Here is a 26,080-nt window from a genome sequence, read left to right on the forward strand (position 1 = left end):
TCCGTAGATATTAAGTTATTATCGTGGAAAGTTTTGTTTTTTGGTTGCAATTTCTTCTGCTAGAAGAGTTTCTGAGTTATCTGCTCTGCAGTGTTCTCTGCCCTATCTGGTCCATGCAGATAAGGTGCTTTTGCGTACTGAGCCTGGTTTTCTTCCGAAGGTTGTTTCCAACAAAAATATTAACCAGGAGATAGTTGTGCCTTCTTTGTGTCCGAATCCAGTTTCAGAGAAGGAACGTTTGTTACACAATTTGGACGTAGTCCGTGCTCTAAAATTCTATTTAGAGGTTACTGAAGGTTTCAGACAAACATCCTCTTCGTTTGTTGTTTATTCTGGTAAAAGGAGAGGTAAAAAAGCAACTTCTACCTCTCTTTCTTTTTGGCTTAGAAGCATTATCAGATTGGCTTTTGAGACTGCCGGACGGCAGCCTCCTGAAAGTATCACAGCTCACTCCACTGGGGCTGTGGCTTCCACATGGGCCTTCAAGAACGAGGCTCCTGTTGACCAGATATGTAAGGCAGCGACTTGGTCTTCATTGCACTCTTTTGCCAAATTTTACAAATTTTATACTTTTTGCTTCTTCGGAGGCTATTTTTGGGAGAAAGATTTTGCAAGCCGTGGTGCCTTCCGTTTAGGTGACCTGATTTGCTCCCTCCCTTCATCCGTGTCCTAAAGCTTTGGTATTGGTTCCCACAAGTAAGGATGACGCCGTGGACCGGACACACCTATGTTGGAGAAAACAGAATTTATGCTTACCTGATAAATTACTTTCTCCAACGGTGTGTCCGGTCCACGGCCCGCCCTGGTTTTTTAATCAGGTCTGATGAATTATTTTCTCTAACTACAGTCACCACGTTACCATATGGTTTCTCCTATATATATTTCCTCCTGTCCGTCGGTCGAATGACTGGGGTAGGCGGAGCCTGGGAGGGACTATATGGCCAGCTTTGCTGGGCTCTTTGCCATTTCCTGTTGGGGAGGAGAATATCCCACAAGTAAGGATGACGCCGTGGACCGGACACACCGTTGGAGAAAGTAATTTATCAGGTAAGCATAAATTCTGTTTTTTTACAACAGCCACACATTGAGAGGCAGAAATTGCAATGATTGCAGTTTTATGGAATTTTGAGCATGATGTATATGATGAATCAGTGTTACAGCTAATTTTCTTTTAAGATGCAGCCAAATTCTGGTTCCTACTCAGTGTCTCACTCTTAAATTTCTCTGTCTGTGTGTGTGTGTGTATATGTATGTATATATGTGTGTATATATATATATATATATATGTATATATATGTATATATATATATATATATATATATATATATATATATATATATATATATATATATATATATATATATATATATATATATATATATATATATATATAATTTTCCTTCTCGGTTTCCTGCAAAGCATCGTGGAAAACATTATTGGCTCTCTTTGTCCTTGTACCACAAAACCTTTATTCAAAATCTTAATTTTCTTTGTTTTAGCATAACTTAGTTTGTTCTCTGTATTCTTTATTTTTATCCTTCCAATTGTTGATCAACCACATCTTTTTACTTCACCCAGTTATGGTTTCTAAAACCATTAAAGGGGCAGTAAAGTAAAAAATAAACTTTCGTGATTCAGGGAAAAAAAAAAGTTTTCTTCTATTATCAGATTATGCACAGTCTCATGTGACACTTTTTGAGGTAGCAGGAGTCTGTGACTGGCTGCTGGTTTTCACATGATACAGGAGACATGGGAAATAAAGTTTTTTTTTTGTTTGTTTTTTTAAATAGAATGGTCCGCTAATAATTGCTTCCTACATTAGCAGTCGTTTAAATCTGCATCAAGTGATATGCTTTTCATACTCCTACAAGTAAGATTAATCCATGTCAAATATGCATCAAGTGGAACATCTGCCAAAGGTCATTTTTATTATCATTGACTAAGTGCTTGAATTATTCCAGCCTTGGCATTTAAAGGGACACTCAAAATTAAACTTTCATGATTCAGATAGAGCATGCAATTGTAAACAACTTTCCAATTTACGGTACTTCCATTAACAAAATGTGCGCAGTCTTTTTATATTTACATATTGCCCCTACTGAGCATGTGCAAGAATTCACAGAATATACGTATATGCATTTGTGATTGGCTGATGTCTGTCACATGATATAGGGGGAGTGGAAAAAGATCTACTAATTTGAAGTTCAGACGTGTAATGATGCAATTGTTGATTATGCAAATCTACTGTATTTACTGGTTCTTTAAGGTTGGATCTTATTCCTTAATTTTAGTTTCCACTTTTGGCAGATTTTACTAAATGTAAAAAAAATTCCATGAATACACAGTTCTGTGTTTTTTTTTTTTTTTTTTTTTCCCCGCATAGGTTTTACTTCTTAATTCTATTCTGTAGTGGAACTTTGTTTTTTTTATTCTTTCATCCCTTTGTGATTTTTTTCTTTCTTCATCTTGAGGTTATCATCTATATCCGTGTTTATTTGTTTTTTTTTTGTTTGTTTGTTTTTTCTTCTAGACTACATGTCAAGGAATTCCAATTTCATTTATTCCTTCTAAATACGGATCTCACCACAGCAGTATAAATATGAATTCAACATTACTTGCCTAACTTACTTGCATACTTGCCTAACTTTCCATTTACTCAGTAAACCTTTTTTGATTTATCTTGAATATGTGAAAGCCCAATCCAGTGTGTAAACTCTACACTATAGAGGTACTCTCTCTTGGTATTCAACATATGATGGATGTATCACATGTCTATTTGTTGGAATTAAAATACCTTCAAAAGATTTATAATTTTTTTTTTTTTTTTTTTTTTTGAAAGAAGTTTTATTGATATTTTGTGACAAATACATAAAAAAGAAGAAAAGATATTAAGTTGTTTCATCACAACAAATCCAGCAAAATGATATACATATTTATCTCCATACATATTACACTAATTCCATCAGTTCAGATAACATTTTATCTTAATATGATATCGAGTTTTACCTTTCAAACTATGTTACTAATCTCATCACTCCTTTCCCTTTTTAATTAACAAAGAACAATACATAGGAAGCGAGAGCAACAGCAAATAAGAAGCAAAATATTCAAACTCACTTTCGATCACATGAGTACATAATTACTCTTATCAATATTTCAATATGGCGTATATAGTTTTGACTTAACTCTTATTCAATCAAATATATTCCCCCCAAACCCAAAAAAAAAAAAAAAAGAGAATTAATGTACCCCTCCCACCTTCCCCCCTCTCCCTATAAGACGGCCATCTTTATTCAAATAGCCATTCTCCTCTAAGTCTACAGTTTTCTATGTATACTGTATTATCAAATTTTTTAATTATTCGTTTCTGTTCTTCTAAATCTAGGGTTTTAACCCACCTTCCCCATTTATCAAAGAAGCGGGTGATATTAGTTTCTATATGAAACAAAGTATCTTGAAGTTCTATCAAGAATTGGTGATGAATATTTTCCTTAATCGCTATTAGTTGTAATTTTATCTTTCTTCCACCCTTTTAATATAAGATTCCTTGTTATTAGAATCACTAGTGTTATACATTTTCTACATGATAAATGTTCTTTCTTATAGTGGAAAAAGATAACCTGATCTGCTTGTAGCCTAATTTGGGTCTCATATATCATGCCTAGCCAATAGTTTATTTCCTCCCATAATTTTTGTATTCTTGGGCATGACCAGAAACTATGTAGCAAGTTTGTACTTTGTTGCTTACATTTTATACATAATGCTGCCTCTCCGGTACCACCCCACTTGGCGATTTTCTCAGGAGTAATATACACCATTCACATTATCTTAGTATGTTGTTCCCTCATAGGGATAGCTAGCGATGCTTCTTCTACCCTTTCTATGCTTTTCAACATTATCTGTGTACTAAGATTCTTGGAAAATACATCTCTCCATTTTGCGACCCCTAGTTCAATATGCTGTTTGTACTTTCTGTTATTTATTATATTATAGAGAAGTGAGATAGAGTATTTACCCTGTTTGATTAAATTAATAACCGGGATTAGTGCTGTGAGCTCCCAGTTATTCCCCTGCAGTTGAATTAGTTTCAGACAGTAATGTCTGACTTGTAGGAAAAAGAAGAGGTGTCTATCTGCCAGACTATATCTATTCTTAATTACTTCGAATTCTTCAACCTTCATTGCCTCTTGGTTAGTTTTAACTAATTGTATAGGTTTGGATAATCCCTTTTCTCTCCAGCGTGTGAAGATTCCTGAAAGAAGCCCCTGTTTAAACCCTGGATTACCCTCTATGGACAGAAATTTAGTAGCAAAGGGCTTTAGGCCTAAAAATTTGCATGTCCTATGCCAGGCCACTATTGTATCTTTAAAGAAGTCTATTTTTTTAACATACTCTGGGAGATTTTTAATTTCTAAATGAAGAACATTTTTTTTAAGCAGAACGGTTTTATTAAGCCGTTTTCTATGTCTAAGAGGGTGAAATGATTACTCTCCAAGAGCCAGTCTAAGGCAATCTTCGTAACCGCCGAGATTTATAATTTTTAATAATTCTTGAAGACATCTGGCTTTCACTTAAAAAAATAATAATCTGATATCCAAGTGTTTTTTGGCAGTTTAAGTGTATCCTTTGCTGCTGCTATTATTAGTAGTAGTTTTTTGGAAGTACTTTTCACTCATTTTAATTTTACCTCTTTGTTCTTGTGTATGAGCACTTCACTTCTACTCCAGATTTCAATTTACTGTGGATTTTTTTTTTTTTTTTTTTTTTTTTTAAATTCGTTTTTATTAAAGGAATCAAGCGCTTACAGCATCTTTACAATAGTCATTGCATGTATAGACAGTAATTTCCTCAAATAAACAGTTATACAGTGATACAGCAGTTTGGTTTCCATTTCACAAGTGTGAGCAGTACTGTATGAGCAATTAAGTCATTGCCGAGGTGGCATGTCATAGAAGTGGTGTTCATAGTTCAGGTGTCAGCGCAGAGTTGCGCACTTCATTCCTTAAAATATTTTAATTTTAAACATTTAAAAAAAACATTGAAAACATGTAAAATAACTATCTACATAAACATGAATTTTGACCAAGTTCTTATAGGCAATTTGACTGTGAATCTTTCCATTTCCAATAAGGGATAGCTGAAGAGGGTGGGAGGGGTTGGTAAGAGGAGGGGGAGAAGAAGAGAAAAAAAAATAAAAAAAATAAAAATAAAAAAAAAATATGAGTACGTGTGTGTGGTGGCCTGGGTTGAGTATTCGGCCTGAATCCCTTTCCTTCCCCCTAGAATAACATCACTTCCAAGGGTTCTCGGCTTTGTGTGTTTTGCCCTGTATGTTCTGCCCCTTCACCCAGTGTCATGAGTTGCATTGTTTCCAAGTGAGCAAAAGGTTTCAGTATCTGATTTCGAATGTCTGGGTCTAGCGAGTCTAGGAATGCCCCCCACTTTCTCAAGAAGGGGCGCAGTCTTTGCTTTGCGTCAAGTCGAACATCATATTGTTCCACCAAGAGTTGTTTAAGCAGTAGATGTTTCAATTGTGCTATTGTTGGCGCTTGTCTAGTTAGCCATCTTGTAAGAATGCACTGTCTAGCCAGGATAGTATATAATGTGAGGAATTTGTGTAACCTTTTGTGTGAGGTTTCCCATTTCAGCATGAAAATTTCTGCCTCTGTAAATACTACTTCTACCTGCAGTGTAATTTTAAGCCAATATTGACATTGACTCCAGAACCTCCTTATCTTCAAGCAGGTGTAAAAATAGTGATGGAATGATGGGGTCGCAGCGCCACATTTAACACATCTATCTTGGATTGAGCTATTCCACTTCGATAATCTATGGGGCGTGATGTAGTCCATGTGTAGGATCCTGACCTGTGCCTCTCTGTGTGTTACTGCCATTGTCGCTTGCTGTGTGTGTTCTAGGCTCACCCTGATGTCTTGTGTCGTCAGTGCTGTTAAACAGACATTGTTATACCTAGATGCTATGTCCTCTAGGATCTGAGACTCTTTCTGTTGTATCAGGCGGGTGTAGATGTGAGATAGAGAGAAGGACCCTGCTCTAAATAGCGTTTGGGAGACTGCAAAGGGTGACGGATCCCAAAATCCCACATTCGAGGACTGCAGTGATGTTATATAGTGACGCAGCTGTAAGTAGGCGTAGAAGTGTTTATTTGGGATTAAGTATTTAGCTCTTAAATCTTGAAATGACCGTACCGTGTGGTGCAAAGGATCCAGGATATCCCCAACCAGTGTTAGGCCAGAGTTGTTCCAGATTCGGAACGGTTCCTGATCATTCCCCGCAGGGAAGTCTGGATTCCCTATTATTGGGATGAATTTTGGTGAGGTTATGTCGGCTTTTAGGTGTTTATGGATTCCTTGCCAGGCCCTAAGAGGATCTGTGTAGAGTACATTATTATATATCCCCGGTGGGATCGTTTTTTTGGTCTCCATAGGGTAGGTAGGACGGTGCCATAGGAGCCAGTACTGCCCTTTCAAGGCTGGCATCACAGAAATGTCCTGTGTTCAATTGCCAATCTATGACAAGGCGGGCTAGTGTCGCCCAGTTATACAGTCTAAGATTTGGAAGGCCTAGCCCTCCCGCTGAGTATGGAAGCTGAAGCTTCTCCATTGCTATTCTCGGTTTGCCCTTTTTCCAGATGAACTGAGATACTGCCCGATCAAGCGACTGTGTATCTGCTTTGGTCATGAGGAATGGCAGCATGAGCAGGGGGTAGAGTATCTTGGGTAATATTGTCATCTTGATCAGATTGACCCTGCCTGACAGTCCCAGAGGGAGATTGAGCCAATTGGATAGTTGGGATATGATTTGGGCACTTTTTTCCGAAATATTCAGTTTGTAAATGTTGGAGGGATCCCTATGTAGGTGTATACCTAGATAAGTCAGTTTCTCCGTCACCTCAACAAATGGGAAGTCATGTGTGGATTGAGGGTGCTTATTGAGCCACATTACCTCCGATTTGGAGGCGTTTATTTTGTACCCGGAGAAGCTGCCGAAGTCAGCTATCGTTCGGAGGATATTGGGTATATGGGTTCGCGGGGAATCTACAAATAGCAGCATATCATCCGCGTACAGCGCGAGGTGTAGGGGGATTCCTTTAACTTTGATTCCTGGGAAAGTGTGTCTAAGCTTTATTGCCAATGGCTCCAACGCCAAATTGAACAGCAGCGGGGACAGGGGGCATCCCTGCCTAGTACCTTTCTGAAGAGGGAAATCCCCCGAGAAAAGCCCATTGGAAAGGACCCGTGCCACCGGTCCTTACTTAATACATTTAGAAATGGGCCATCAAAGCCGAACTTACGCAGAGAATCCATCAGGTGCGGCCATTCTACTCGGTCAAAGGCCTTCTCCGCGTCCAAGGACAGCAGGAAGGCCTCCGATGAGGCGTGTGTGGCACTGCTCTTCCCTTTTGACCAGTAATGTTCTATAACATGTAAGACCCTTCGAAGATTTACCACCGAGGTGCGCCTGAACACAAAGCCAGTTTGATCCGGGTGTATCAGATCTGGCAGAATCGTCCGCAGCCTATTCGCCATAATTTTAGTGAACAACTTATAGTCCACGTTTAGGAGCGAAATCGGTCTGTAGGACTCTGGGAGCGAGTGGTCTTTGCCAGGTTTGGGGATCAGTGTGATATGAGCAGCTGTGAACTCTTTAGAGGGTTGTGTTTCTGTCAGCATCAAAGCATTGAATACTTTAATGAGTGTCGTGGTTAATTGCGGTTGCAAAGCCTTGTAGAACTCCGACGGGAGTCCATCTGGGCCTGGTGTCTTACCTATGGGGAGACCTTTGATGGTGTTAACTAATTCATCTTGTGTGATTGTGGCGTTTAATGCATCTCTTTGGTCTGAGCTAATTTGAGGTAGTTCTATTGAGCTCCAAAATTGAGCCATTGTTTCTGTTGGTGCTGGTGCCTGTTTAGTATAAAGAAGTGTATAGTATGATTTAAAACATTCCACTATGTGTTCAGGGTTGTTAAATGTTTTATTTTTCCAGCGCAGAGCGACCACTCCGGTTTTTACAGAGTGTGGTTTGGTCAGGGCCGCCAATAATTTACCTGCTCTACTGCCAAATCTATACATTTTACCCGCTGTCTTTAACAGTCCTGCCGCTGCTTGTTGGTTTGTGAATACTTCTAGATCTGCTTTGGCAGCTATGTATCTGTCATATGCTGTTCTTGATCCATTTTGTAGGTATAAGAGGTAGGCCTGGCCCAACTGTTCCTGCAAGGTTCTATGTCTATATTGGGTTTTGTGTTTTACTTTTGCAACATAAGAGATTATATTGCCTGCCAGCACAGTTTTAGCTGTCTCCCAAAAAAGCTTAGGATTGTCTATGTGTGCCGCATTGTCTGTTGCAAAGTCCGTCCAAGAGTGCTGTAAGAATTTAACAAAGGCTTCTGACTTGACTAGATATGTGGGGAAACGGAGTATGTTCCTATTAGTTTGGTGTTTGGTAGTTCTCAGTGTTAGTTCTACCGGGGCGTGGTCTGAAATTAGTATGTCGTGTATTCTACAACCCTGCACCTCATCTGATAATTTATTGGCTATTAGAAAGAGATCTATCCGAGATAGTGTATGTTTGGCCTTAGATAAGCATGTGTATTCTTTGCTTTCTGGATTATGTAATCTCCATATGTCGCATGTATTAGTGTCCCTATGAAACATGTTAAATATCTTAGATTCGTATCTGGCTTTGTAATTTTTTTTGGGGTCTTTAATTCTGAGTGGTTCCAACCACTGCCTGTCCAGAGTATGTGTGGGGGAGATATTGAAGTCCCCTCCAATTATCAATTTAGATCCCATATGAGGAACCAAGGTCTTTATCAAGTCTTGCCAAAACTTCGTATCTCTGTGATTTGGCGCATAAAGATTGCAGAATGTGTAATCTATGGAGTCTACTGTTGCCTCAGCTATGATATATCTACAGTTAGGATCTAGGTGAACATTTTTAATATTGACAACCACCCTCTTCCCAAATATTATGGCTAAGCCTCTACTGGCGCTGGTGTGGGAGCAGAAAATTACCTGATTTACCCACTCTCTTTGTAATTTCTGGTGTTCTATGTCTGTAAGGTGTGTCTCTTGTAACATTGCGATATCTGCTCCTAATTTTCTAAGGTGGTTGAGGGTTGCTTTGCGTTTGATGGGAGTATTAAGACCCCCCACGTTCCACGTTATCACTCTAAGAGGCATTTGTACATGTTTGAATCATGTCGTGTAGCAGGAGAGAGAAAAAAAAAAAAAAAAAGGGGGGGGGTGGGGGAGAGGAGGGGAGAGTGAAATAGGATAACAGGCATTCTTTATAATTATGAGCTGACCAGAACACAACTAGAATATTTTCCAATTTTGTGTAAGCGATTCTCTGTGTCGCTCTGAGAGTCTTGTTTGAGTAATAGTCTGGGTTTGGGAATTGTTTTCTGTCCAGTATAAGTATGGTGGGTCATTTGTGGGAGCGTTAGTCTCCCTACTGTTGCGTGTATCTTTCTATTTTGCGAATGCCTTTCATCCTTATCATTGTATATTTCATTTTTAGTGGTGTGAGTTGTCAGGGAACCGGGATTATCCATCATGCAGGTTCTGTGTGTTATATAAGAGGACGGGGGGTTTGAGTGAAGGGTGCTGCATGTGAGTGCAAATGTAAGAGTGCTCTGTCCACACTATGCAGGGTGTGTCCATAATGACATTTTTGTTTCCCCTTTCCCTTTAGGTATTTCTAGGCAATTGAGTTTACCGATCTTGGTCATCCTATTCAAAACAAACATGGAACATTTAACAAAATAGAAGTACATGTATTTCTTGATTTTACCAGAGATCTCTTTTCTAGCAAACATTAGGTTTAAGTAGTTGGTTCGTTGATATAGACAAATTAAAGCAAATGAAAACATTCAGTGTAGTGCAATTGAATCTGTTACCGTTCTTGGTCATCTTATTCAAAACAAGTATAAAACATTTAACTAAACAATAGCATGTATAGTAATCTCTTTTCTTTCCATCATTGGGTTTAATTAGCTGCCCTATTAATATAAACAAGTTAAAACAAATTAAAACCTTCAAACTTAATAAAACATTAGAACATATACTATAAGAAGTTACATCTTTAAATATATCTGGTACTTTACATTCGTGTAACATTACCCTGGAGGTCAGAGGTGACCTCTCCTCACAGTAGTCCATCCTTATGGTCCACGGACCTCTTTCAATCTGTAAATAGTGTCCCTTAATATTTAATTAGTTAGTTCAGATGTTAAACAGATGACTGCCCATTCCATAATGGGTGAAATCAAGCCGAACATGAGTAGGGGTGAACGTTCTCATTCTGGCTGTGAGTTCTGTTCCGTGGCAAGGTAGCTTCTCAAAGCCTGGGGAGTGTGGAAAAACTTGGGTCCATGCGGGGTCTGTAGCCTTAGTTTTGCTGGGAACAACAAAGCCACCTGTCTCCCCTGCTCGTGCAACCGAGAGCATAGAGGTGCGAATTCTTTTCTTTGTCTTGTAACATCCAAGGAAAAATCTTGAAAAAGTAGGAGTTTTGATCCTTCATACAATATCTCTTTACGAGCCCGGTAAGCTCTTAGAAGTTTGAGTTTCTCTTGGAAGTTCAGGCATCTGAAGATAACCTGCCGTGGTCTGGAATTGCTTTGCTCTAGGCCTTTTTCCGGACCTATACGATGGGCCCTCTCTACATCTATAGGCAATATATCTGGGTGTATGCCCAGCAGTTTGGGGAAGGTGAGCGCCGTGAATTCCAGCAGGCCTTTACCTTTGACGGATTCTGGGATGCCTACTATACGCAGGTTGTTGCGCCGGCTCCTGTTTTCCAGGTCGTCAATGCGGTCTTGAAGTAGTTGTGATTTTTTTACCAGCTGTTTAATGGTGGTATCTGCTGACGCTTGCCTGTCCTCCACATCCGAGATTCGAGTTACTGCTGCAGTGATTCTGGATGCAAACTGACGCACCTCACAAGTTAATGTGTCTACTCCCGTCTGTAGGGAGTCCATTTTTGGGAGGAAAAATGACTTCAGTTCATGCAGTAGGGACTTATGATCTAATCCTGGAGGGGCCATCTGATCAGCCGTGTCAGGGGAGTCAAAGTGAGTTTCCATGAGGTTCTTTTGTTGCTTTTTATTATCTGTGTTTTTTGTTCTGTGCGACATTTCTGCCGGTTTGGGTGAGAGTTTGTAAAAGAATTTATCTACTTTCATCAATTCCCTTTATCCTTTTGGGGTTGGTTTTCCACAGTTGTGTCTTCCTTTTATGTATCAGTGGACTCCAGCAGTCTCAGTAGGGTTGGCATAGGGTAATTGTACAAGTGCGTGAGGACTTAGTGGGGCAGGTATCACAGTGTGATGCAGTGGCAGCCTTATTTTCTCCGGTAGTTAGAATTGTGAGTGCTCTCTGCGGTTCTGCTGCTGTTTTTAAATTGTTTGCCAATATTAGAATGGAGAGACACTGTTAGTTGTAGTATAGGAAGGGTCTAAAGTCTCTTTGATGTCCTGTGCTGCGTGCTTATTGTTTGTGCCTGTTCTAAGGTGCTTAAGCTGGGTTTTGACCTCGTGGCACGCTGCTGCACTTTGTGAGTGGACTAGGTAGTTTTTGTAATGTCCGCTATGCCGGATTTTATTCCAGATTTGTTTAACAGTCAGTCAGAGGATGCCTGTATTATTATAGGGCAGACTGAGTATTACCGCAATGGTACCTTGATGGAGTCTTAGCGTGGCACCGGTGTTCGCTATGTTCACCGGGAATTCCCTGTCTTTGCTCTTTCCAGCCTGGGTCAGGATAAACAATGCCCAGACCGGTGTCTCTGTGATGGAGCTGTATGTGTTTTAGGTGGATTACCTGATTCTGTTTGGTGGGATTCCGATCAGGGCCACCGGCCTGCTGCGGAGGCAGCCAAAATGGCGTCTGCTCCAATTACTGTTCGGGAGCTCCCGGTCGCCAGATCCGATGGAGGGGGTCTGCACACTGCTGCTCAAAGTCGGCGAGGATGTGTGCCTCCCGACAAACCTTTGGAGTGTGGGGCAAGGCGATAATTTAGGGTGGAATTATGGTTAAGCTGTTTCTGCTGCTCGGAGCTCTGTTCAGACGCAGCCGCCTCGTTAGCCCGCCTACCGGAAGTCCTGGATTTTTTTCTTATTCTAACAAAGTACATCAGCACCCTGTTTGCAGAACAAGTCTTTCACCGGGATCGCCCAGTATGCTTACATGGATTTAGCTGATTTATACTCTATCCACTCTAAACTCACACAAAGCTGGAAGTTGCTGTAAACTCTAGCTTGAATTTTTGTTTTCATGGTGTTACTTTTTTCTTTGCAGAATGCAAATCTATTATTTGCACTTTTAACACTATTATAACTCAACAGCTCTAAACCTTTTTTCTTCTGTTATGTGTGATCAGTCCACGGGTCATCATTACTTCTGGGATATAACTCCTCCCCAACAGGAAATGCAAGAGGATTCACCCAGCAGAGCTGCATATAGCTCCTCCCCTCTACGTCAGTCCCAGTCATTCTCTTGCACCCAACGACTAGATAGGATGTGTGAGAGGACTATGGTGATTATTCTTAGTTTTTATGACTTCAATCAAAAGTTTGTTATTTTAAAATAGCACCGGAGCGTGTTATTACTTCTCTGGCAGAGTTTGAGGAAGAATCTGTCAGAGTTTTTTACTATGATTTTAACCGGAGTAGTTAAGATCATATTGCTGTTCTCGGCCATCTGAGGGAGGTAAAGGCTTCAGATCAGGGGACAGCGGGCAGATGAATCTGCATTGAGGTATGTAGCAGTTTTTATTTTCTGAATGGAATTGATGAGAAAATCCTGCCATACCGTTAAAATGACATGTATGTATACACTTCAGTATTCTGGGGATGGTATTTCACCGGAACTACTCTGTTAAAGGTCACTAATCCGTTTTAATAACTATTTATCATGTTAAACGTTTTTGCTGGAATGTAGAATCGTTTACATTGCTGAGGTACTGTGTGAATAAATATTTGGGCATTATTTTCCACTTGGCAGTTTTTTTTTTTTGCTTTAATTGTGACAGTTTCGTTTCTCTTCACTGCTGTGTGGGAGAGGGAGGGGCCGTTTTTGGCGCTCTTTGCTACGCATCAAAAAAATACCAGTCAGTTACTTTTATTTTTCCTGCATGATCCGGTTCATCTCTGATAGATCTCAGGGGTCTTCAAACTTCTTTGAAGGGAGGTAAATTCTCTCAGCAGAGCTGTGAGAATTCTTATAGTGACTGTGAATAAAAACGTTGCTTTGTATTTTTTATGTCAAATTTAATTATTGTTATTTTACTAATGGGAACAAACCTTTGCTAAAAGTTTTGTTATTTTAAAGTTTGATGCTATAACTGTTTTTCAGTTCATTATTTCAACTGTCATTTAATCGTTAGTACCTCTTTGAGGCACAGTACGTTTTTTTGCTAAAAAAAAAAAAAAAAAAAAAAAAAAAAAAAAAAAATTATAACCAAGTTGTAAGTTTTTTTGCTAGTGTGTTAAACATGTCTGACTCAGAGGAAGATATCTGTGTCATTTGTTCCAATGCCAAGGTGGAGCCCAATAGAAATTTATGTACTAACTGTATTGATGCTACTTTAAATAAAAGTCAATCTGTACAATGTGAACAAATTTCACCAAACAGCGAGGGGAGAGTTATGCCGACTAACTCGCCTCACGCGGCAGTACCTGCATCTCCCGCCCGGGAGGTGCGTGATATTTTGGCGCCTAGTACATCTGGGCGGCCATTACAGATAACATTACAAGATATGGCTACTGTTATGACTGAAGTTTTGTCTAAATTACCAGAACTAAGAGGCAAGCGTGATCACTCTGGGGTGAGAACAGAGTGCGCTGACAATGCTAGGGCCATGTCTGATACTGCGTCACAGCTCGCAGAGCATGAGGACGGAGAGCTTCATTCTGTGGGTGACGGTTCTGATCCAAACAGATTGGACTCAGATATTTCAAATTTTAAATTTAAATTGGAGAACCTCCGTGTATTACTAGGGGAGGTCTTAGCAGCTCTCAACGATTGTAACACCGTTGCAATACCAGAGAAACTGTGTAGGTTGGATAAATACTTTGCGGTACCGGCGAGTACTGACGTTTTTCCTATACCTAAGAGACTAACTGAAATTGTTACTAAGGAGTGGGATAGACCCGGTGTGCCGTTCTCACCTCCTCCAATATTTAGAAAGATGTTTCCAATAGACGCCACCACTCGGGACTTATGGCAAACGGTCCCCAAGGTGGAGGGAGCAGTTTCTACTTTAGCTAAGCGTACCACTATCCCGGTGGAGGATAGCTGTGCTTTCTCAGATCCAATGGATAAAAAATTAGAGGGTTACCTTAAGAAAATGTTTGTTCAACAAGGTTTTATATTACAACCCCTTGCATGTATCGCGCCGATTACGGCTGCGGCAGCATTTTGGATTGAGTCGCTTGAAGAGAACCTTAGTTCATCTACGCTAGACGACATTACGGACAGGCTTAGAGTCCTTAAACTAGCTAATTCCTTCATTTCGGAGGCCGTAGTACATTTAACCAAACTTACGGCTAAGAACTCAGGATTCGCCATACAGGCACGTAGGGCGCTGTGGCTAAAATCCTGGTCAGCTGATGTTACTTCTAAGTCCAAATTACTTAATATACCTTTCAAGGGGCAGTCTTTATTTGGGCCCGGTTTGAAAGAGATTATCGCTGACATTACAGGAGGTAAGGGCCACGCCCTACCTCAAGACAAAGCCAAAGCTAAGGCTAGACAGTCTAATTTTCGTCCCTTTCGGAACTTCAAAACAGGAGCAGCATCAACCTCCACTGCACCAAAACAGGAAGGAGCTGTTGCTCGTTACAGGCAAGGCTGGAAGCCTAACCAGTCCTGGAACAAGAGCAAGCAGGCCAGGAAACCTGCTGCTGCCCCAAAGACAGCATGAACCGAGAGCCCCCGATCCGGGACCGGATCTAGTGGGGGGCAGACTCTCTCTCTTCGCCCAGGCCTGGGCAAGAGATGTTCAGGATCCCTGGGCACTAGAGATCATATCTCAGGGATACCTTCTAGACTTCAAATTATCTCCCCCAAGAGGGAGATTTCATCTGTCAAGGTTGTCAACAAACCAGATAAAGAAAGAAGCGTTTCTACGCTGCGTACAAGATCTGTTAATAATGGGAGTGATCCATCCGGTTCCGCGGTCGGAACAAGGACAAGGGTTCTACTCAAACCTGTTTGTGGTTCCCAAAAAAGAGGGAACTTTCAGGCCAATCTTAGATTTAAAGATTCTAAACAAATTCCTAAGAGTTCCATCGTTCAAAATGGAAACTATTCGGACAATCTTACCCATGATCCAAGAGGGTCAGTACATGACCACAGTGGATTTAAAGGATGCTTACCTTCACATACCGATCCACAAAGATCATCACCGGTATCTAAGGTTTGCCTTCTTAGACAGGCACTACCAGTTTGTAGCTCTTCCATTCGGATTGGCTACGGCTCCAAGAATCTTCACAAAGGTTCTGGGTGCCCTTCTGGCGGTACTAAGACCGCGAGGGATTTCGGTAGCTCCATACCTAGACGACATTCTAATACAAGCTTCAAGCTTTCAAACTGCCAAGTCTCATACAGAGTTAGTTCTGGCATTTCTAAGGTCGCATGGATGGAAAGTGAACGAAAGGAAGAGTTCTCTTTTTCCTCTCACAAGAGTTCCATTCTTGGGGACTCTTATAGATTCTGTAGAAATGAAGATTTACCTGACAGAGGACAGGTTAACAAAGCTTCAAAATGCATGCCGTGTCCTTCATTCCATTCAACACCCGTCAGTAGCTCAATGCATGGAGGTGATCGGCTTAATGGTAGCGGCAATGGACATAGTACCTTTTGCACGCCTACACCTCAGACCTCTGCAATTATGCATGCTAAGTCAGTGGAATGGGGATTACTCAGATTTGTCCCCTACTCTGAATCTGAATCAAGAGACCAGAAATTCTCTTCTATGGTGGCTTCATCGGCCACACCTGTCCAGGGGGATGCCATTCAGCAGGCCAGACTGGACAATTGTAACAACAGACGCCAGCCTACTAGGTTGGGGCGCTGTCTGGAATTCTCTGAAGGCTCAGGGACTATGGAATCAGGAGGAGAGTCTCCTTCCAATAAACATTCTGGAATTGAGAGCAGTTCTCAATGCCCTTCTAGCTTGGCCCCAATTAACAACTCGGGGGTTCATCAGGTTTCAGTCGGACAACATCACGACTGTAGCTTACATCAACCATCAGGGAGGGACAAGAAGCTCCCTAGCAATGGTGGAAGTATCAAAGATAATTCGCTGGGCAGAGTCTCACTCTTGCCACCTGTCAGCAATCCACATCCCGGGAGTGGAGAACTGGGAGGCGGATTTCTTGAGTCGCCAGACTTTTCATCCGGGGGAGTGGGAACTTCATCCGGAGGTCTTTGCCCAAATACTTCGACGTTGGGGCAAACCAGAGATAGATCTCATGGCGTCTCGCCAGAACGCCAAACTTCCTCGCTACGGGTCCAGATCCAGGGATCCGGGAGCGGTTCTGATAGATGCTTTGACAGCACCTTGGAACTTCGGGATGGCTTATGTGTTTCCACCCTTTCCGCTGCTTCCTCGATTGATTGCCAAAATCAAGCAGGAGAGAGCATCAGTGATTCTAATAGCGCCTGCATGGCCACGCAGGACTTGGTATGCAGATCTAGTGGACATGTCATCCTGTCCGCCTTGGTCTCTACCTCTAAGACAGGACCTTCTGATACAGGGTCCATTCAAACATCAAAATCTAACTTCTCTGAAGCTGACTGCTTGGAAATTGAACGTTTGATTTTATCAAAACGTGGTTTTTCTGAGTCGGTTATTGATACCCTGATACAGGCTAGGAAGCCTGTTACCAGAAAGATTTACCATAAAATATGGCGTAAATACCTATACTGGTGTGAATCCAAACATTACTCATGGAGTAAGGTTAGGATCTCTAGGATATTGTCCTTTCTACAAGAAGGGTTAGAAAAGGGTTTATCAGCTAGTTCATTAAAGGGACAGATTTCAGCTCTGTCCATCTTGTTACACAGGCGTCTGTCAGAAAATCCAGACGTCCAGGCTTTTTGTCAGGCTTTAGCTAGGATCAAGCCTGTGTTTAAAGCTGTTGCTCCGCCATGGAGTTTAAACTTAGTTCTTAACGTTTTACAGGGTGTTCCATTTGAACCCCTTCATTCCATTGATATAAAATTGTTATCTTGGAAAGTTCTGTTTTTAATGGCTATTTCCTCGGCTCGAAGAGTCTCTGAGTTATCAGCCTTACATTGTGATTCTCCTTATCTGATTTTTCACTCAGACAAGGTAGTTCTGCGTACTAAACCTGGGTTCTTACCTAAGGTGGTCACTAACAGGAATATCAATCAAGAGATTGTTGTTCCATCCTTGTGTCCAAATCCTTCTTCAAAGAAGGAACGTCTTCTACACAATCTGGATGTAGTTCGTGCCCTCAAGTTCTACTTGCAGGCAACTAAAGATTTTCGCCAAACTTCTTCCCTGTTTGTCGTTTATTCTGGACAGAGGAGAGGTCAAAAAGCTTCTGCTACCTCTCTCTCTTTTTGGCTTCATAGCATAATACGTTTAGCCTATGAGACTGCTGGTCAGCAGCCTCCTGAAAGAATTACAGCTCACTCCACTAGAGCTGTGGCTTCCACTTGGGCCTTTAAGAATGAGGCCTCTGTTGAACAGATTTGCAAGGCTGCAACTTGGTCTTCGCTTCATACTTTTTCCAAATTTTACAAATTTGACACTTTTGCTTCTTCGGAGGCTATTTTTGGGAGAAAGGTTCTTCAGGCAGTGGTTCCTTCTATATAATGAGCCTGCCTATCCCTCCCGTCATCCGTGTACTTTTGCTTTGGTATTGGTATCCCAGAAGTAATGATGACCCGTGGACTGATCACACATAACAGAAGAAAACATAATTTATGCTTACCTGATAAATTCCTTTCTTCTGTTGTGTGATCAGTCCACGGCCCGCCCTGTTTTAAGGCAGGTAAATATCTTTTAAATTATACTCCAGTCACCACTTCACCCTTGGTTACTCCTTTCTCGTTGATTCTTGGTCGAATGACTGGGACTGACGTAGAGGGGAGGAGCTATATGCAGCTCTGCTGGGTGAATCCTCTTGCATTTCCTGTTGGGGAGGAGTTATATCCCAGAAGTAATGATGACCCGTGGACTGATCACACAACAGAAGAAAGGAATTTATCAGGTAAGCATAAATTATGTTTTTTATTTTCTTCCCTTCACACAGAGCTTTGACATTCTTTAAAGGGATGCTAATTGCTAAACACATACTACTCCTTTTTATAAAGTTAGTTATGCATAGTGCAAACGTAGTGTACATTTGTCCATGTATTTGTATGCTATTACTACACCTTGGCAAATTTTTATTTTTCAATTTCCTCCAAGACTGGTGAACTGAATAGCAAATTGCAGTTTAAATTATTTAAAAAAATTAATTTTGTATTTTCCATTGCAGTATTTTCCTTGGTTATTATGACACACACAGGAAACTAAAGAAAAAAGTCAGCACTCCCAAGTAAAACTTCTTCTCAGTGTTTTATTGGCATAGCAAAATCCAAGACAGTTAGGACAAACACATCTACGATTTTCGGCTCATGCCTTATTCATAGATGATTAGGACGATTTTATACAAACATGTTTGCTGTAGACCTCTCTTGTGTCACGTTACTGACACTCAAAAAGGAGTCTAGACTTTTTACACAATCTGCTGAGTGATGAGGAGATCAATTGAAATGTTATAATATTTAATGCTAAAGAGTATCTTTCGCACTTTGAGCTATCTAGCTTTTTCCTATTTTGTTGTGAAAGAAAATATGTAACAACCAAATGTTGGATGTCACATTTACCTATTGCATCCTTTAAAGGGCAGTTGCTGACTTCAAATTCTTGTAGCTTTCACTTCACCTCTTTTTGTCCTCTGAAAGATGGACAATCCACTTTATTCTGAGATCTTATACTGTCCATTTTGTATATTGGTCATTCACCCCTTAACATATTTTTATTTTTTTATTTTCTTTTAAATGGTAAATGAAAATATTTTTTGTCTCCCCCTCCACACACACATTTCATTAACTGATTTGTTAGTTACCAATACATTTGTTTAATCTATTAAAACTCTTTTTAATCCCATATAATAATTTTCTTTTATTTTGAATCGGGTTCTCAGTGTATTTTTACAAGCAAGGTGCTGTTCATGGATGCTTCTCGTAAGCGTTGCACCAGTTATAAAAACAGCAGAAAATAAAAGTAATAATTAAACCTTTAAATGATTGAAGGTAGTCAAAAAGCGTATCTAATATTTTTGCAGCATTTACCTAAGGAATGAAAACATATTTTTAAAGTTTTGTGAATTGAAATGAAAAAAAATCTTTAAATTCTGCATGCTTTGTGCATTTAAAAGAATAATCAAATTCATGTTTTAACTGGAATATGTGCTATTTTCTTTTAATTGAGAATTGTTCATGGAGTAGCAGAATAACTGGTGTTGCAAGAAATTGTCACTCTGCTTCATTTTTTCCCCCAGAAATTTTAAGTTAGGGAACTTAAGGCTGGATATAACTAAAATGTACAAATATATATTAAAATACAATATTTTTAAGGTAGTCACAAGACAATGGCACTTAAATATTCATTAAATGTGCACCAGCACTCCTTTTTATATTAAGATGTATTTTGAAATCCTGCAGTTATGTGATCCCTTACATGATAATTTTCCTGTTTTTCTGTAATTTGCCATTTCCCTCTTTAAATCAACTAGAAGTTTTTGAAACTGTAAGAAACTACACGTGTCAATGTTTTACAGCTACGTAATATGAATTGACTTGATTTTTTCAAGTAATCCTAGAAAGGGGAGCATCCCAAATAGAAACTGCTGAAACTGCCACAGGTGCTTCTCCGAAAACCTTACAGTTGTGGCAATGAGTGTTCAGTATCGCTTCCTTTCTGCACACAAGGCATACTGTTGAGGTATTTGTTGCGGTGATTGGTTTTAATGCTAATTTAGGAATTCATTTATAGACCGTTTTTAGATTTGCATGCATGCCCTAATATACAGTCTCAAACTTTATCTGTTTAACTAACAGTAGCTCAGAGGAAGGTAGTTTTATCTGAAGTAGGATGATTTGACAAGTTCATTTACCATTTTAAAATTGTCTTATGGCATTTAAAATATTCCTATAATTTGTTACCCATATATTATTTTGTCGGTTCACAACAGTGAAATTTCATATCTTTCAAATAATTAGAATACAAATTCTGAAAATTTTGAGTATAAAGTTATAAAAGGGGGACATTCATAATATTTTAGTAAAATGCATTTTACGCATGTGTCTTGCTGGCTGAATGTATTATTCAATCAATATCAGAGTTCAAGATTTGTGGGAGATACTCGCCAAGAAGAACAATGATCCCTTTAAATTTTGTATGGTAGATTTGCGTACATAAGTGCTCTCCATTTCCAAGGTCAAGTATGATTTTTCTATTCCATGTGGTATTTAGTTGGTTTATCATTTTGTCTTTCCACTTTTTTCCCCCGCATGTCATACCAGACTAATTCATATTTATCTCAACAGAAAGCAGTTGGATGTTCAAGTTAAGGTTGATGGGTAAAGTTTCTTAATAAACATTGCACAATACAAAATGTATATTGGTACTGCCTTGCTCATACCCACTTCCTTCTCCCTTTGTTGTGCCCCCCCAAACATATTTTCCCCTCATTCTTACAAATGGATGGATTTCTTCCAACTAAAGTGCTTAGCTCTGACCCCCTATCTTTAATTCATTGGAATTGTGAAGGGTTTAATGACAAAAAGCTTTTTCATGTGTCCTTACACAAGCTGTGACCTAGTGTAAGGATCTGACAGATCTAATTTTGGGGGTTTTTTTGGAATACAAGCTCTGCTACTATATTTTATGCAGTTTGCTCTATCTTTTGATCTCATCCATATGGGGTTTTTTCTCTACTTTTTAAAAACTGGAGAGAGGAATAGATAACTGACACACTATTTAAACAACAAGTTCACCCTTCCATACAGGGTATACCTCATTCTCGCTTTTAAAGCAGAGATTAATGCAGTGTATCAAATATATTGTTTCCTCAGACTGTACTCACTCCATCCCCAATTACTTAAAATCACTTTCCTTTCTGCTGCTTCCCTTTTCACCACATTGCATCTATCTTTGTTCTCTCCCTATGTAACACTATTGAACAGGCTAGTGCTGGCTCTTGCAGCTGCAGTACTAGAGTATCCTCAACATTTTTAGTGAACAATAAACCTCCGAAACGGTTCCCTAAGCCTCACTACCAATATTACCTTCTTAAGGGTTGTTCTAGATTTTCCTTCATGACTAGATCACTCAAGAATGGTTGTCTGCAAACTCTTTAAGGCAAAATTCCTGTTCGATAAATAAGAGATTTCAAAGCAGCTTGCCAATAAGAAGGGGAAAGAGCTAAACTGGATTGGATATAGTTATAATACCTTGTCCTATTGGTGCCCACTCAGGGTGCAGCCACACATGTTTTTGACAAAGGGGAACGTTCCTGAAGCATATTAGTCTGATTTTGTTTAGGAAGACAGTTCAACTCCAAAATACTTAGCAATTTATTTTTTTTTCTGAAATTATTTGTTACAGTAAGTCCAGACATGCATTTTGGCCTGCGTGAGCCTCACTTGTAGAGTCGCAGCTATATCTATCTGAGGCACAGTTGGCAAGGGGTCAAATCTGTTTGACCCATTAACCTTTATAAACTCAAAATCCCAAAAGGTAATATGCATACATGCATTTACATACATTTGTGTGTGGACTATAAGGCTTGTGGTAGCCGCTATATAAACCATATGCTTGTTCACATATTTCCCCTGTTGCTTTTTTCCCCCCCTCCCCGGTTGATAGACTACATTTTTCAGGATTTATCATATGTCATCATATTCTGTACCACAATATTTTACTTCAATAGTAGGTGGGGAGGGGGGGCAGGGCCGTATTGGCCTACCAGGATACCAGGAGATTTTTTGGTGGACTGCAGCAGCTGGGGCTGGAAGCCTACAATTTAAAGGGGTGATTAATAGATGCAATTGGGTTGTAGGGTGCCTATATAACATCAATCTGGCACTTAATACAAAATGATATAATTTAATTCTAAAAATATTGGAAGGAGTATCCCAGTAATCCCCTTTTGAGAAAAATGGGGCATGTGTATTTTACAGACTCAACGGAAAATATGGCTGGTCTTCATATTTTTCCAGGGCTGCTATTTATTCCTAGTCTGGCCCTGGGGGGTATGATGGGACTTGCTGCAAACCTATGCCTTCAGCATCAAATTGGGTGATTTTCACCACAGTCTTTCCAGAAGTTAAAAGGTCTGAGATGAATTACACGGAGTACAAGAAAAGGTCCTCCAGAAATACATATACATACAAAAAGAGAAGCACTCTCTCTCAGGAATGAACAACTCGGCTTGTTAGCTTTTTCTATGGCTGGGAGCCGTTTTTTTTTTTTTTTTTTTTTAGCCCAATAATGCTTTTCACAGAGAAGAACTTTCCTGAAATATGTCTGATCCTGCCTAGTAAGGTCAGTCCAGCCCGAAATACCAGACAATCCATCTCTGAACATGGAAACACTATACATTTGTTTCGTCGGTGAGGTGCAGCCATATTCCTCTAAACACATTGGGCAAAGAGTCCTCATCTGCTTTCCCCCATTACCCTTAAGGAGACTTCCCCATGGTCATATTACAAATGCTTACAGAAAGAGAAGCACTCTCTCAGGAGCAACCTGCTCAATAACTTTTTTGCTTGTTTTTTTATGGCGATTTACCACCTGGGAGCAGCCTCTTTTAGCCCAGTAACGCTTTTCACAGAGAAGAACTTTCCCGAAATATATCAGTCTGATCCCGCCTAGTTAAGGGCAGCCCAGCCCCGAAATAACAGGCAATCAATAAATCCAGAAATATAGCTGTGTGACAGCTCTATAGTTCTGACCTTTGGCATTGTGTGCCCATTCAGAAATTAATGTTCTGTAAATGGAAATATGACTGCCTCAGTTCCCATCTTGGAGAATGTCACCTTCATCTGTCTTCCTCTGCATCTGGATTTCTTGGCTGTGTAAGATCTAACTTCAGGGCTGGAAAATTCCAAATATTATACCTTTCTTGTTAAATCTTCAATTCTTTTGGTGGTGCTAACTTCAGCAAACCCGTTTCTCTATTTGGTGAATTATTAGAAAAGTCACCTTATTTCACTTTCAGAGACATAAGGTGGTTTTGCATTTCCTGTTCTGTGTGCCCTTCCTACGGCCTGATCTCCATGAGGCCTCCTTCAAGCAGTTTTATAAGACACCCACTCCTTCCTTTATACACGTGAACACAATTTATGTTTCCAGCATTGCCTATGCTGAAATCCATTTCTCAGGAATTCTCTTGTTTTCATGTGCTCTGCCAGAATATCTAGTCTTGAAAGGTATGTAGCTGGAAATGCAAATATTACATTAATTTATTTTTATTAGTTGTCCTTTTATCAAAAGTACATATTTCTTTGCGGTTAAATTCGTGCAATTTATGGTATATTCAGCTTTTTTTTTAGTTCAGAAGTTAGATGACATCTGATAATTCACCCCAAAATCAGGGCATAGAAATACCAGGGAGCCACAACTCTTGACAATTTTCCTTCTGATTTCCAAGTTTTTTAATTTTTTATTGTTTCTACCTTTTTATATGCAAATGATCTTTTTTGGCTCCTAAATTGTAGCTGTTACTTGATATTCATGATAGCTCTTAAATTGAATTACAATCCTTGGGATTTGATAATCTAAGATAATTTTGCCTTTTATGCAAACCATAACGTGTCTTGCAATAATGAGTTTTAAATTTTGTTTTATTATAAGCATTATGTTCTAAAGAAGATGTATTAAAAGAAAAGCTGCTTGAAAATCTATGTTATGGTCCTTTACCATTTGAATTTTATATTTTTGCAATTCTACTATTAGATTTGTGTTCACTCCCGCAGCATATATTTCTTTGCAAATTCTCATTCTATGAAAACCTAAAAATACTTGAGACTTAAATGTTCAAACTGTAAAATTTTATCAAGAAATTAAATCTTTTGAGCCAAAGATTTGAAAATGTCCTTCGTTATAATCCTTTTTGGTCTTGGCATCTTTGTTGCTTCCCTTTGCTACTTTTATAAATCTGAAGAGTTCCATATTTGTGATTTTAGAGCTTATGGTAACAAATCTCTAAGCACTTTTTCCTTCAAGGAACATGGTTTCATTAACATTTCTTCTTGCCTTACAGAGATGACCGCCTTAGACATATGTAATACAACATAAATTGCTGTCTATTGATACTGTGATAATCCCTTATCCTAATACATGGTATAGTACCTTCTCTTCAGTACATGCATCAATCAATGTGATTTCTGAATCATTATGATCTTATTATTTTTCACTTTACTTCACAATTGAAGTTTCATTGGCAGTTGAATCTGAACAATATTATGATTGTCCCACTGATATAACAATAGGTATGAACCACAAACCTACATTTAAAAAAAAAAAATGCCATTGACAATTATCAAATTTATATAAAAATGTTTTTACATCAGAGGTTTTTAATATGTACTATATGTATATTAAATGATTAATGTTCCTGGAGTATATTTAAAGGTTAGGAACTTCAGGTGAAAATAAAATTATATGTGAATTGTTCAATTAAATTTAGGAGATTTACTTTTTCATATTTATGGATGGATAGCAGTAGTTTAACAATCTTGTAAAAGTAGATGAGGTATAGGGGCTATTCTTTAGGGAGCAAATGTATGTATATAAGTGAAGCCTTTTTTTGCTGCAGGAACCTTTAACAGGAAGTTTTTGGCACCTACAGGAAAAAAAGGGATTTCTGAGCCTCTTTATTGTCCCTTTTCCATGCTTTGCCTTCAGATAGTTAGCAGATGAAGGCTACGATTATGCAACATCGAGTCTCTAATTCAATTTTTTTGTTACACAGCTTCAGAAATGCCAGTGGCTTGACAGCGGCTGATCTTGCACACTCCCAAGGATTCCGTGAGTGTGCTCAATTTCTCCTAAACCTCCAGAACAATCAGCTGAATGGTTTCTATTATAGCAGCTCCTTAAATGGAGTTAATGAAAGTACTCCTCCCAATCATCTTAATGGGGGAACCAATCGCAAGAGGTCCTTCCAAGATGCTGGATCTACAAGAATCAAGAAACTTAGAACTGACGGTGAGTGTATTAGCAAGTGTATTTTAAAAGAATTGTATTTCAATATGTTATGTGATATTTAGAATGTATGCAATGATTTTAGCATTTTGCTGTGAGCAGTGAGCTCTGTTAACATAGACTTAATGGACTTTCTATAACTCTCAACCAAAGTATTGGGACATCGTTGGCAGTGTCCTCAGAATTTTGGCTGGAGGGTAAAATTATGCAGGGGGCTGCAAACAAATGAGAAGTTACATGGAACTTTTTGCAATGAATAATGCTATACACTACAGGTGAAAAGATTTAGAACACCCCCATTTCTCCAATTTTTATTTAAATTTAAGCAATTAAAGTCCAGTGAATAACCTGAAATGGTACAAAACTAAGTGATAAAAACAACTCAGTTGTTCTGCAGCAATGTAAGTAAATTTAAGCCTTGAACGTTTATGCTAACAATTCCTACAGGTGTCCTAACTTCAGTTTATTACTTACAAGCCTTCTGTCTGTATAAAAGCAGTGTTGGAACAGACGGTGTTACTACACCCTCTTAAGCAATATTTGGACAGTATTGTACTGTAGGAAGTAGTATATTGCTCTCAAAATGGCGAGAAAAAGGCAATTAACAAATGAAGAGACCATTATAACCCTTAAAAGTGTAGGTATTTCCTTTAAAGAAATTGCTAAGAAAGCCAAGGTGTCACTGAGTTCAGTTTCCTACACCATGAAAAGGCACTTGGAAACTGAGAGGATGAGGTCTGGCAGACTCAAAGCC

The 26,080-nt window shown here is 39.3% G+C and overlaps 1 protein-coding gene across 1 annotated transcript in view; it reads left to right on the forward strand.

Annotated features, from left to right (window-relative positions):
- ANKRD10 (ankyrin repeat domain 10) overlaps positions 1-26,080 on the forward strand; it is a 177,524-nt gene that overhangs the window by 45,595 nt on the left and 105,849 nt on the right. The window contains exon 4 of the mRNA XM_053707779.1: positions 25,094-25,329. Within this exon, the coding sequence (XP_053563754.1) occupies positions 25,094-25,329 (236 nt within the window). The remainder of the gene's footprint in view (positions 1-25,093; positions 25,330-26,080) is intronic.

This window comes from Bombina bombina, chromosome 3, assembly GCF_027579735.1.
Source record: "Bombina bombina isolate aBomBom1 chromosome 3, aBomBom1.pri, whole genome shotgun sequence".
Taxonomy (NCBI): Eukaryota; Metazoa; Chordata; class Amphibia; order Anura; family Bombinatoridae; genus Bombina; species Bombina bombina.